General features: G+C 34.0%; 1 protein-coding gene across 1 annotated transcript in view; it reads left to right on the forward strand.

The window, feature by feature from the left end:
• dnajc17 (DnaJ heat shock protein family (Hsp40) member C17) overlaps positions 1–15,289 on the forward strand; it is a 42,932-nt gene that overhangs the window by 13,499 nt on the left and 14,144 nt on the right. The window contains exons 8-10 of the mRNA XM_039663083.2: positions 543–620; positions 3,878–3,958; positions 5,096–5,218. Coding sequence (XP_039519017.1) covers positions 543–620; positions 3,878–3,958; positions 5,096–5,218 — 282 coding nt within the window. The remainder of the gene's footprint in view (positions 1–542; positions 621–3,877; positions 3,959–5,095; positions 5,219–15,289) is intronic.

Genomic DNA, 15,289 nt, shown 5'->3' on the forward strand with positions numbered 1-15,289 from the left:
ACTGAAGACTGGAGTAATGATTGATTTGATCACAGGAATAAATTACACTTTACTATATATATTCATATAGAAAACAGATGATGTACATTACAATAATATTTCACAATTTTACTCTTTTTTTTTTTTTTTTCAAATAAATGCAGATTTGGTGAGCTGAAGAGACTTTTAAACTGTAATTTATTTAATATATTTCTTCATATAGTAAATGAAGCATTTTAAACTGTAATATTTTAATGTCTTTCTTCATCTAGTAAATTAAGCATTTTCAGTGCCATATTATTTATTTTTAATGACTGTAATGCATGTTTCTAGGCATTTTACAATCAGCATAAAATTAAATGTTCAGTTTGAAATAATGCATCATTATTTATTTGCTACATCATTCAAGGTTTTTTCATGTTACAGTAATGAGAACTGAACGGGTAAAATGTGTTTAATTCCAAATAACGTCACAATTCACTTGAGAATGTTACTTTTATGTAATTTTTAAAGAAAGTGTTGCTTTGATGCTAATTTTGGGTGTTTTTTCCTCCTGTCCTCAGTTGAAGTGGAAGTGTAAGAAAGACGATGCCAGTAACGCCGGCTATTCTCTCGAATGTCTTCAAAACCTCTTTCAGAAGGTGAGGAGTCTGCTAGCCTGGGTTTTAGGAGAATTGTTCGATTGTTTTTGAATGGGGAGTGTTGGACTGGGTTAAAAACAACCCAAGGGCTGGGTAAATATAGGACAGAACACACGTTGGGTTAATTTTTTTTTCAGCAAATTGGGTTATTTATTAACCCAGCATAATGGGTTGATTTAACATTCATTTTTACTATAATACTGGCATCTACTTTTATTTCATTTCATACGTGATGATTCCTTTATTTTCAAACATATTTTACTGCATAGTATGTTTTAAGTCAAGTCAAGTCACATTTATTTATATAGCGCTTTTCACAATACAGATTGTATCAAAGCAGCTTCACAGTGATAACATGAAAGTAGTACAACACAGATCAATAATATTGTTAAATATTAAATATTAAATATCCCCAACTGAGCAAGCCAAAGCAAGACAACAGTGGCAAGGAACCAAAACTCCATCAGATTGGATGGAGAAAAAAAACCTTGGGAGAACCCAGGCTCAAACATTCATATTGTTTATATATAAATATTAAATATAAATATTGTGTGTATATATGAAGAGTCCAGATGCAAAAGCCTCTAAATGCCATTTAAAATTTTCTTCTAAAATGACCATTTTTATCAAGCTTGTATATTCAAGTTCAGTAATTTCACTTAAATGACAATTAATAGGTAATTATCATTGCCATTTAAATGAAATTACTGAACTTAAATATACAAGCTTGATAAAAATGATCATTCTAGAAGAAAATTTCAAATGGCACTTAGAGGCTTTTGCATCTGAACTCTTCATATATATATATATATATATATATATATATATATATCCAAAAAAATAATTTTAAATAATTTTTAGACATATTTTATAAAATTATTTTTATAAATATTTTTTAAACATATAATTTTTATACATATTGTGAACATTTAAGATTGTTTAATAAATATTAGGAGAAGAAAATACAATAAAAAAATAATACATAGAATAAACATTTAGAGAGGTCGTCTCCTGAAGAGGTCACAAAAAGCCTTCGATAAATAACTCAACCCCTGGGTTGTTGCGTCTGACCCAAGATCTGGGTTACACCAGAAAACAAAACAAAAATTACCCAAAAGGCTCAACCCAGGATTTGGGTAGATTAAAGTAACCCAGTGTTGTTTAGAGTGTGTGTTTTGCTGTTGGTTAGTTTTAATCAGATGATCAGAATCACTTGTTTTAAAGGTGTGTGAGAAAGTGAGCGCGTGTGAGCAGTTTCTGCCGGTAATGAGCAGGTCTGCTGTCCAGCGCCGCAGGTTTCAGGTCTGCATGACATCAGCCATTAAAAAGCTTTTATTTCCCCCACGTGTGTGAGCAATATTAAGTTTTATAGCTGCGCGAAACGCCGAAGGCAATGCAGTGCACATGCCACCGTTACGACCCGGCTTCACGGACACGTTTAGTGCCGTCAGGGGACTCGAGGAAATGTGCTCTTCACATGCAACAACACCACGCAAACACTGCCACTCCCGTCTGTGTGTGTGTGTGTTCATGACGTCAGGCTTCGTGTTTGATTCAATTGTCCCTCTACACGCACCTCTTAATGGGTCGGGCATCAGCATAAACAGCTCGTGAAAGAGTGAAGGTGAAGGTCGTGAGACGCCCTCAGCGAGAGAGATCGTGTGTGTTTTGGACTCTGCCAACGGGTCAAGCCCTCTTTGGAAACGTATATGAATTAGCCTTCCAGTGGGACGCTCTGCTTCGTCACTGTTGGCCAGATTTCCCCGTTCTGAATGTCAAATACAGTGTTTTCCCAGACTTTGTGGACGCCAGAGTCTCAGAAACTGATGCTCATCAGGGTCAAACTCATGAAACCTGTCAATATGTCCAATCAGAAGAAAGAAGAAATTGGTTTATGTAAAGGAAAATCTGGGATGTTTATGTAATTTAAAATTTTAACCTAACTTCGACTTTCACTTTCAACTTTTTAATTTTTTTAATTTCCTTTTTTAACCCAACATTTGGGTTTGTCCATATTTGACCCAAATTTGGGTTGAAACAACCCAGCATTGTTTAGAGTGTAGGGTTTTAACCGTCGTGAACGTGACGATGCAATAAATGATTTAAAAAGAATTAATTTTTGTGGTTGAATATTATCACAAAATTTTGAAATTGAAAAAAAAATTGAAAGACAGATCTTTTATGTAATACAATAAATCCTAAAAATAGACTTCATTTTTCTTCATTTTTCAAATTAAATTAAAAAAGTATTTTCATAATTTCTTATTTATTTATTTAGATTTTGTAGTTAAATTTTGGTTATAGATTTTGTGATCATATTTAAATTAAATAATTTTACTTGAACCTTAATTTCTTAATTTTTATTATTTTCTGGTTAAATATTTTTACATTTTGTGATCATATTTAAATACAACATCAAAAGAAAGATATAAAAAAAAGTTTTGTTTTTTTCATATAAAAATAACATCTTTAGGAACTAAATAAAGGTAAACTGTCATGAAATTGTGACAATGTAATACATCCTAAAAATAGACTTTATTTTACAAAATAATTTTTTGTAGTTAAATTATGGTTATATATTTTGTGATCATATTTGAATAAAAATCAAAAGAAAGAAATAAGAAATTATGTTTTCTAAAAAAAAAAATATCGATTTTAAAACTTAGTTTTTAGGATTTAGTTCATGAGCTTCATAAAAATATGACAATGTCATGAATTCTTTAAAAAGCTCCTAAAATAGACTTTACATAAAACTTGATTTATTTTGTGGTTACATTTTGGGATCATATTTAACAACAAAATTATGTTTTATCTAAAATAACGACCTAAATCTGTCATGAAAATCTGGCAATATCCTAATGATACCGAAATAGGCTCCATTTTCATTTCTCATAATAAATTCTGCGCCGTTTTCTATTGACCTTGAGATGTAATTGGCATGTTTTCATGGCATTCACTCTAGAAGTCCTTCTGAGGGTCAAAGGTCAAATATCGACCCATGCTCCAAATTCACTCCCAGAATTCCTGATGTGATATCGAGAACGTTTCTCATGCTCTGAACAGAAATAAAGAGCGCCCTGGTGATTTATGACGGACGTTTAGAAGGATTGAAGACTTTGTTTGCACTAAAAATAGTCAAATCCTTCTCACGGTATTTACTTTCTGCCCCCCTCCTTTCTGTCCACGTGGAATCTAAAACTGAATTTGTTCCCATTTCCAGGGGTTATTAATGTGTTGTAATGATATTTGCATTGCAGTATGGAGACGTGTTGAACGTCCTGATATCCAGTAAGAAGAAAGGCAGTGCTGTGGTTGAGTTCGCATCAGTAAAAGCAGCTGTGAGTATAATATCTCCACATACACAACAGTTTAGGGATTAATAAATATGGATTTATTAAAACAGCCCAAAATTAAAGGAAAATAATCCATTTATTATTTTATTTTTTGTGTGCCTTTTTTTTTGCATTGGGATATTATTTTCTGGACTATTAAACCATTTCCCCCAAATTCTCGTTATGTTTTTTTGAACCTTTTACTTTTTACTCGAATGTTGATTTTCATTAATTTGTCTTTATGAAAAATATAATTTCTACGGGACCTGGATATTCTTGACAGTTTACGTAAGATTCATCCAATTGAATATATGTTATTATAATTTTGAACCCATTCGTATAATAATTTTGAACCTTTGAATTTTGTTGATTTATTTATTTGATTTGATATGGGATTTTTTATTCATTTAGATATATATCCATGACAAAATCAACAACACAAATAAATAAATAAAATACTTTTCTAAATTTAGAATTAAAATTATAAAAACATTCTTTAAAAAAAAACATTCATGATTTATTTACATTTATTAAGATTCAAACAGGGTGGAAAAAACACATTAAATAAATAGAATTAAAATTACAGATGTAAAGATGAAAATAAAAATAGAAAATAGAAATAATCAGTACATGAAAATAAAGCAGATTTGTATATATTTTGAATGTAAATTGTGTATATATATTATTTTTAGTATTCATGATTTATTTACAATTGATTATGATACATACAGGGTGGAAAACAACAACAACAAAACTAAAATACATAAATAAAAATAAAATAAAAAATAAGACAAAAAAGAAAATATAAATATAGAAATAATCAATTAAATGCATGAAAGTAATATATATATATATATTGCATATAATATACATTTTATTTATATTATAAATATATTCTAAAATTAGTGTGAATGATATCGTTGGCTTTTTGCAAGTATATCGTGACAGTCTGATGCTTTTCGAGCACAGGAAACCATATTTAATATAAAGCAGAACCCGTGTGACTGTTCTGGGATTGGACCCTGGTGTTGTTGTGGCTTCTGCTTCACCATTTTACAAAACTATGTATTATGCAGGACTTTGTATGTTCTCCGGCGTCTTTGTTTTTAAGAACATGCCAATCTTTTCTGTGCCCTCGATCAGGACCTGGCGATTAAAAACGAGATCGGCCGGACGGGAAACCCACTGAAGATCACATGGCTGGAGGGACAGTCTGCCCCGACGACACACACCGACTCCTCGGACGGGGTTTACAGCGCCGCACAGGTACACCACACTAATGACTAGGGCTGGGTATTGACACAAATTTCCCAATTCGATTCGATTCACAAGCTTGCAATTCGATTCGATTTCGATTCACAAGCTTGCAATTCGATTCGATTTCGATTCGATATTGATTATTTTGGATAGCAGTTCCAATAAATGGCTATAATTTTTAATTTATAGCCATTGAGAAATCATTTTCTCAAGGGAATCAAATCTCTTAACTAATGCTGTAAACTATGGGAGTCTAGTTGTAGCCTATAGGCTTCATTTGCCTAATATGAAGGTAATAATGAACTGTTTTGTAGCTATAAAAACACTTAAATTACACTTATTTATTTTGATAATAAGAAGATTATATGAAATATAAACATTTAAATGGTGACTGACATAAAAACTTGCCAGATTTATTCAAATATGCATTAAATATTGAAGAACATTATGTACGGTGTATATATTTAGCAAAATGCTTCTCTCTAGAGTTATTTTTTCTAGCTGACTAACGAGTTTATGTGGGTTTTCTGAGGTAAATATGACGATACATTGATTACAAGCTGTTTAACTGACGTCTTTCCACGGTTGAAACGCTGATTGAGTGAATCAATGTGACATGATACGGATTTGGATAAGTTGTACTCTATCTTTAACACACTTTCAGACGCTCATTCATGCTTATTTCGTGCCGTGACTGGTATTATTAAGACTGCAGAGCGATCTCACGCCACAGCGCCAAAACGCTATTTATGTTTTTGAATTTCTAAAGAAAATGGACGTAATTTGAAAATTGAGACTTTGTTTCATATCAATAGTAACAAAGGACAAAGATTATTGCGATACAATGTCCCATTCATTCAAATGAAACAGGATGACTAATCGATTCTTGAGATTTAAGAATCGATATCGGTTCGTAAAAATGCGAATCGATTAATATCGAGAAATCGATATTTATTACCCAGCCCTACTAATGACACACTTCAACAGGAACTGCTCGCTTATACAGCGCTTTAACAATATAGAGTTATCTCAACAGGAGATTACAGTAACAGCTCTAGAATAAAGTTATTGTCCAGATAAAGATTGATTCACTTCTGTTGTAAAGATCATTAATGTGTTCATAATGGTGCTCAAGAACGCAAACTCTTGAAAGGTAAAGATTATAATCTCTGTGTAAACTTCAAATATGTGAATCTGTGAAGGCGTGCACATGCGTATCACGTCTATAGTCTATAGATATGCGTGTGTGTGAATATATGAAGAGTTCAGATGCAAAAGCCTCTAAATGCCATTTGAAATTTTCTTCTAGAATGATGATTTTTATCAAGCTTGTATATTTAAGTTCAGTAATTTCACTTAAATAACAATTAATACATAATCATCATTGTAATTTAAGTGAAATCACTGAACTTAAATATACAAGCTTGATAAAAATCATCATTAAAGAAGAAAATTTCAAATGGCACTTAGAGGCTTTTGCATCTGAACTCTTCATATATGTGCGCAGTGTAGTCTTTCATTACACCAATTTACTTCTCTGGCCTTAAAAGTTCATCATACAGATTTTTTAGTCGCATCCATGCGAGCTGGAATCGTTTTCATAACGTGGGCATTGTGCTTCTGTGCGTGTAGAGTTTAACAAAAGTATAATGTGACCGCAGCGTTCCAGATGATTCCCATGGCTTTGGCATTCAATCTAAATAACATATTTCATCTCTCCGTCAGATGGAAGTATGTAAACGTACAGGTTTAGCCTGTGCACTGCATGCTGGGGGCTCCTGAATAATGCCTTGGCTGGGTTTGTTTGAGTTGGAGCGCAGGCACGCGAGCCGCTCTCTGGACCCCCAGCGCGACACTCATTAAGATCTGACCCTCAGACGCAGAGGCGTGTGTAATGTGTGACTGGCACGAGATCCTGCGCAAACATCACAGCCTCGTTTAAAGGGGACATATCATGCGAATATGACTTTTTCCTTAAAGTAAAAATGTAAACTCTGTCTACTTTCCCTCATGTTGTTCAACCCCGTAAGACTTTCATCATCTTCGGGACACAAATTAAGATTAAATCTGAGAGCTGTCTCACTCCTACGTAGGAGTTATGTTATTGAAACTAGCTGGCCCAAAAACATTATTAAAAACATAATCCTAACATAATCCATACTCCTTTAAGTTTTATGTAGCAAGCATTTAACCACTGAGATTATGGAGTAGACCATGTTTTAGCTTGATTTACCAGTGTGATTTTTATTATTTACCATGTTCCAGTATGATTTACCGTAGTTTCAAGCTTGAAAACCTAATAACAATGAGACCTTTTTGATGGTTATAGCGCCACCTATGGTCCGATCTTCAAACTTTGCATGCTTCCCAACCATGTTTAGGACACATATGCTTATCATTTTTTTTTTGTGAAGTTCTGACTTTTCCTTTAGGATTTATTGGCTTTTGACTGTGTTTTGCCACAGACCACTTTCTAAATGACCCTGTTATAGAAAACAGTTATTCTGAATTGTAAAAAATATTTCAGTTTTTACTGTAATTTGATCACATAAATTCAGCTTTGATCACAGGAATAAATGACATCCTACAATGCATTCGCATATTTTAAATTGTAATAGTATTTCACTGTTTTTACTGTATTATTTGATCAATTGGTGAGCAAAAGAGAATTTTTTTTCAAAAATCTGACTAACATCAAACATTTGAACACTGGTGTAACTCGTTTGAGTTTGTGATTTGCACACACACACACACACACACACACACACACACACACACACACACACACACACACACACACACACACATATATGTATATATGAAGAGTTCAGATGCAAAAGCCTCTAAATGCCATTTGAAATTTTCTTCTAAAATGATGATTTTTATCAAACTTGTATATTTAAGTTCAGTAATTTCACTTAAATGGCATGTTATTTAAGTGAAATTACTGAACTTAAATATACAAGTTTGATAAAAATCATCATTAAAGAAGAAAATTTCAAATGGCACTTAGAGGCTTTTGCATCTGAACTCTTCATATATATATATATATATATTGCCATTAGCAGCCCTGAAATGAAATCCTTTTGTACTTTAAAGTCCAATTTTTTTTTTTTTTGGAAATATTGTTAATGTGATAATAAATCGACCATGATTTTCTTTAGATTAATCATTGATTCCTAACCATTTTCATAATCAATATGTGAATGTATATGTGTAAGCCAGAGCAAGACTTTCTCCGGTTGAGTTTTCTGCAGAGCGTCTGCGTTTAATCGTTCCCTCCACACGGCTCTGACAATAAATCTACATTATTTGGATTGGATTTAGTTTCACGTCTGTAGTTCTTGGGGTCGGTGTCTCAGAGCAGTGATAAACTCGCAGGGTTTGCGTGATATATGAAGGTTGTGAAACTTCCTGGACTGTGAAATAATAAATGAGTGATAATAAGAGGTTTTTTGGAGTGTGCACTATGTTTGTACTTCTCATACCGCAGCAGAAATGGACAATTTAGGGTTATCACACACTCAAAACACTGGCTGCACTAAAAGCACTCGACGTTCTTTACAAGTAAACGTGTAGAAACTAATAGATTGGTTCCCAGTAGCTTCCCTCCTCTTGTCCGTTTGGGATTAAACATGTCAGTTTGCATTGGTAGACGCGAGGATCGTTGCGTAAACGCTCTTCCCAGCACATTTGCTCGTAAATCACGGCGATCTCTCTCTCTCGCTGATCGACGCGTGTTGTTTCAGCGAGATAAAAGTGCAAACTCAGTGTGTCTGAGAAACGTCTGTTTTTCTTTGCTGTCACATGCATCAGCGTTCCTGCCAGACACAACATGAACCAGATGGATCGACTATTTCTGGGAGTTTTCCTTTTTCAGCCATATCTGTAGACCTTGACTGAAACGTTCATTCTTGCCCAAAATAAATTCATTTGCGGGTCGTGTTTGGCTCTTGGCAGCCGCAGGTTTGTTCTCGTTCCCCTGACAGAGGGATTTCTGGGAAGGCCAGTGGGATCTCAGTGCTGGATGGGGAAGCTGACCTGTGTTAGTTTTAGATGAGGAGGGATATTATTAGTTTAATCTTCATGCATTTATGATGGGATTCTTCAGTTTTTCTGCTACACTCTTAAAAATGATGTTTTTTTCGCCAACAGAAGAACCATTTTGGTTCCCCAAAGAACCGTTCTTAAAGTAACATTTTTACTTGGCGTGTGCGTTCACACAATCTAAAAATTACTTGGTTGTTTTAACCCAACTTTGGGTCAAATATGGACAAACTCAGCCATTGGGTTACATTTTTTTAACCCAACGTTGGGGTTTGTCCATATTTGACCCAAAGTTGGGTTAAAACAACCCAGCAATTTTTAGAGTGCACTTGTAGTTCGGTTCGTTTGGTCAGGAAAAATAACCAACGGTAAAAAAAACGGTATCACTTTACAATTAGTCAACTTCATGAACTAAGAAAGAACAATTTTTCTTCAGCATTTAATAATCTGAGTTACCGTAATATTACACTCTAAAAAATGCTGGGTTGTTTTAACCCAATTTTGGGTCAAATATGGACAAACCCGAAATGTTGGGTTAAAAATGTAATGTAAAAATTTAACCCAACGGCTGGGTTAGTCCATATTTGACCCAAAGTTGGGTTAAAACAACCCAGCATTTTTTAGAGTGTAATTTCAACATTTACTAATACACTCTAAAAAAATGCTGGGTTATTTCAACCCAAATTTAGGTCAAATATGGACAAACCCAAATGCCATAGACAAAAGCCATGATCTAATAAAGGCTTTTTAACTTTTGTAAACACAATTCGAGTGCCTGGGAGTATTACTTTGATTTCAAACCCAAATGTTGGTTTAAAAATGTAATAAAAAAATGTACGGTTGAAAGTGAAAGTTGAAATTGGGTTAAAATTTTAAATTACATTTTTGACCCAACATTTGGGTTTGTCCATATTTGACCCAATTTTGGGTTAAACAAACAACCCAGCATTGTTTAGAGTGTATGTTATTAAAAGCAAAGGTTGTATTTGTGAACATTAGATAATGAACTAACATGAACAAACAATAAACAGCTGTATTTTTATTAGCTGACATTAACAAAGATTATTAAATACTGTAACAAATGTATTGCTCATTGTTAGTTCATGTTACACTAAAAAAATGCTGGGTTATTTCAACCCAATTTGGGGTCAAATATAGACAAACTCAAACATTGGGTTGAAAATGTAACCCAATAGCAACCCAATAATGTAACCCAATTGTAAAACAACCCAGCATTTTTTAGAGTGGTTAATACATTAACTAATGAACCTAATTGTAAAGTGTTACCAAACATTTAGTCCTGGGGCACTTAGCATTCAAGTACACAATTTAACACCGAACCTAAAAGCGTAAATATATGTTCACAACCTGATTTGCTTTTATTACGTATATTTCATGACAGAACTTACCGCACACCCAGAACAGTGTTGTGCGCTGTGTTAAATGCGCTCGTTGTGTGTGCGTAGGCTTCATATGATGGTATTTTGTTCAGCTGAAACTCATGAAGAGCTTAAAAATGTGTAAAGGAGTCAAAACATTGACTAAAAAACAGGCATTCTTGAGCACTCTGCCCTTTTCTTGTGACATCATTTCCTGTTTTTGGTTCGTTTACGTTAGGGATGCACCAATATGAATATTTTGGCCGATACCGATAACCGATCATTTTTTATATATTTTAAAGCCGATAACGGATATATTGGCCGATAAATCTAAATCCAAATTTTTATAATTTTTGAGAGCCTGAATATACGACTTCAAGGATTAAATTGTGGCTAAAGGCAAACCAAAACTGTAACCATTTTTAACAATTGTTACTTTTCTGGTTGTGTGTGTGTGTGTTTGAAGAAATGGGATTGTTTTATATTTGTATGTATTTTTTTTTTTTTTTTATAATGTATTTAGAAATGCCCAACCAGGGACAGGAGTTGCAAATTAGCATTAGCTATAAACTCTATATGCTGCGCATCAGTTACAGGCTCTGTATTGTGACTATGTTTGACTGTATGGTCCCTGTTAAATAAATAAATAAATAAATAAAATAAAAAAAATATACAAAAACAAAAGTCTCACTATTAAAAGCCACGACCCAAACACACAATTATAAAGTTCTCATTTACAGTCGTGTTAAATAATGTTATTTAATCCGCAATTAAAAGCGGCTGAATATTCGCTTTAGAGTAAAAAGGCTTTAGCTCAGGGTTAAAGGCAGTGTGAAAATTCTTACAAACATAATACTCCAAAATACTACGAATTACTATTATTAATATGCTTCACGGCATAAATCATATCCCAGCGGTTCTGTTGTCATTGTGGCTTTCAGTGTCAACCGTTTAGCAGTTCATTTAATGAGTCTGTCCTTGAATTACTACGAATCTGTGAGATATCGTGAGTATTTCAAACTAATAATACATTCTGACAGAAGCCAGTGTTTCATCAGCGGTGTCAGATTGACCTGAAGTGTGTGTGTGTGTGTGTGTTCAGTAGCGTTTGAAGACACTGTCAGACGTAATTATGATAATGAAAGGAATGCTGGAGTTGTCAAAACAATACATTAAAGCCCGTTGTTTATATTTCTCATGATACTCTTCTGATACTCGGGGTGTAAGTGCTTCCAGATGCGATAGTGAGAGGATTTCTCTCGTCGTGTTGTAGTGTGTGAAGGAGTACGCTGTGTTTCTGCTGGGAGCGGGCTGGTTTTGATGATGAACAGCTCATAGCGTGCGTTATGCTTCTGAGAAGTCGGCTAAAGCTCAGGAATACGACTTATTGGACGATGCCCATTGTTTTAATGTCAATAATAAGAGAACGAGGATCTCAATCCTGACGTGAACGGAGAAATATTCCTCATGCCTTTCAAATCCTTGAGGTTTATTTTTCTTTCGCTTTGATTGATTGAGCTTTGTATGTCCTAGCATTTATTAACAAAGTACAACTCATATTTTGAAAGTACATCCAGTTCCCGTGCAATAAAAATGCATGTTATTCTTGAACTCTTTTCTGAACGTATTTCTGCTAGATACAGTTCAAATTCACAATTTAACACCGAACCTAAAGGCATAAAGATACATTCACAACCTGATTGGTTGCTTTTATTACGTATATTTCATGACAGAACTTACCGCACACCCAGAGCAGTGTTGTGCGCTGTGCTTGTTGTGTGTGCGTAGGCTTCATATGATGGTATTATGATGATATACGTGTATATTATTTTTATATTTTATACATTTTCATTATTATTATTTTATATTCACCAATACAAATATTTTGACCGATCACCAATAGTTTTTTTATATTTTAAAGCCGATAACCGATATATTTGCCGATAAATCTTAAATACAAATTTATATATTTTTATTTTTTTATTATTCACCAATATGAATATTTTGGCCGATACCGATAACCAATAATTTTTTTTTTATATTTTAAAGCCGATAACCGATATATTTGCCGATAAATCTCAATACAAATTTTCATATTTTTTATAGAATATGTATGTCTGTAACATATTTCTATCTATAACATATTTCTGCTAGATATATACAATAGTCAACATTTGAAGTGGATCGAAAACTTTCATCAAAGTTATTCATGAATTTTTGAGCAATAGCCTTAGGACAAACTTTTTTTTATCCATGTTGTGTATTTTGAACCAATTCTTGGCCGAAACAATGATGTGAAGAAACTGGGTTATTATCGTTAACTATTTTATTTATTTTTATTTGAGCAGTAACCATTCTGCTCAAAAGGAGAGAGCCGAAGCAACAGAGCTTATTAGCGCTCCCCCCAAAACTAAAACCAAGACCATAAAAACATTTTAGTTACTTAGAATAAACTAAAAGTTCACTGAAAAAAACTGAAATAAACTTATTTTATTACACATTTCCATAGCAGACTGGTGGGAGTGGCCTTGGACAGCATCATTCCCAGTGCATTATGGGTATTGAAGTTTTCTTACCAATTTTCTTACCAGTTTTCTCTAGTCGGGCAGCACGGATTTAAAAAATATTATTCGCTTTTCTTTTGAATATGTAGCTGAAAAGTCATTTTGCTAGTGGTGAAATAACCATTTAATTATTTACGGTCAATAAGAGTAAAAGCTCTTAAAGTCGCCCTGTGGTGAAACTCCAGTTTTTAATGTTGTTTATATGGGTTTTTAATCTGCTTTAACACACACCGTGTGTGCGTTGATAAGTGGACAGCATTGCTGAGTATTTCCTCCTTAAAACTGCAGTGAACCAAAGACAGTCTCAAAAACACGGTTTCTGACGTCACAAACCACCTTGTAACCAATCAGATCAAAGTGTGATCGTGAGTGAGTGGAGGCGGGGCTCATTTGCATATTCATACTAAATGAGGCAAGGGTGTCATGTTACTTTCAAGATATATGTTACCTGTGTATCAGGCATGATTCCCAGCAGACGAGCGAGTGTGTGTGTGTGTGTGTGTGTGTGTGTGTGTGTGTGTGTGTGTGTGTGTGTGTGTTAGTTTAGCTGGCAGTGTTTAATCCTCACACATGTGGAAGTATCACATTCCCTCACACACTGCTTTTGCCACAGAAATAGCAACAGTTTGGACATGTAACTCTGTCTCTCTCTCTCTCTCTCTCTCTCTCTCTCTCTCTCTCTCACTGCCATTTGTGTTCATCAATCGTTTTAAAGCCTAATTTGTGCTTAGATGAGCCAACAGGAGTCGACTCATCAGACCTGTAATTAATAGTAATATTTTTGTAATATTCTAACATTTCTGATTGTAAATATTCAGTTCTATTTTAGCCTACATCATACATGGACTGATTTTATTGCATTCTGTGGGGGACTTATTTTTTTAGTATATATATTTAATATGCATATTAACATATGTACACAAATAAATACATACATACGTTTTTATTAAAACATTATTTTATTTAGAAATTACTGTTGTTTCCCTCCAGTGGTGATGTGTAAATATCATCACTATATTAATAGTTAGTTGGCCCGTTGTGGCTGAACTGACCTCACAGGTTTGACTTTTAATAATAATACAGCGCTTTAACCATTCCAGTGCAGACAGAAGGAAATAATCTCACAATGTTTTAAACATGCGCTGATCAGAGCGAGGAAATCTCAGTTTGAAGTGCTGATATCAAATCTGTGTAATGATTAGCCAGACTTCAGCACACATGAACGAGACAGTGGACGTCACCTCCGTCACACAGCGGCACACAATACACACTTCATTCCCAGGAGAATGGTTCTTTAAAGGAGACATATCATGCAAAATCCACTTTTTTAGCCCTTAAATGCATTTTGTTGTATATTTGGAGTGTTTATAAGTACAGAAAAGATGAAATTATTCTCTTCAGGTGATTCGTTTATATCTTTATATTCTGTTTTGGTCATATTTTTCAACCTGTTCAGATTTTTCTGTTCTCTATGACGTTTTTTGAACTACAGCGTCACCATATTTGCAGCGGAACTGACAAATAAGGACATCGACTACCGGCCCAACACTTCGAGCAATCCGCCATTATTATTTCTCGCTCCGATTTTGTAGTCCGAGCTCAATGATGCAGAAGTTACGAGAGGGCAAGTTAAAATGTTCGGTTGTTGGATGTACGTTAGTGACCTGAAGCACTTCAAGGATTCCCACTTCAACAACCTTCAGCAACGAAGGGTTTGCCGATCGACTTCGTCTGAATGAGAGGTCAATTCCTCTATCTTTGGAGACGACGAACAGAGCATTTCCATAAGCTGTAAATATCGTTAATAAAAATAAAGTACTTTACTTTCTTAAAACACATGGTGGTCATGGTTTAGCAGTACCTTTTTCTTTGTTTTTGTTTTGAAGTAACGTTACACGTCTGCAGTATTATTGTTCTTGAGTTTTAGCTGCTTTTCTAAACGTATCATATTATCAATACAGTAAGATTAGACCGTAGTCATTTATCTTGTCAGTGTGCTTGTTTTAACAAGAGAAATAGTCAACTTTCACTAATAACACAAAACAGTTAACTCACATACCAATATATCCATATGATGAAGAGGTTGATCT

The sequence above is a fragment of the Pimephales promelas genome, chromosome 15 (assembly GCF_988280905.1).
Source record: "Pimephales promelas chromosome 15, fPimPro1.hap1.1, whole genome shotgun sequence".
Taxonomy (NCBI): domain Eukaryota; kingdom Metazoa; phylum Chordata; class Actinopteri; order Cypriniformes; family Leuciscidae; genus Pimephales; species Pimephales promelas.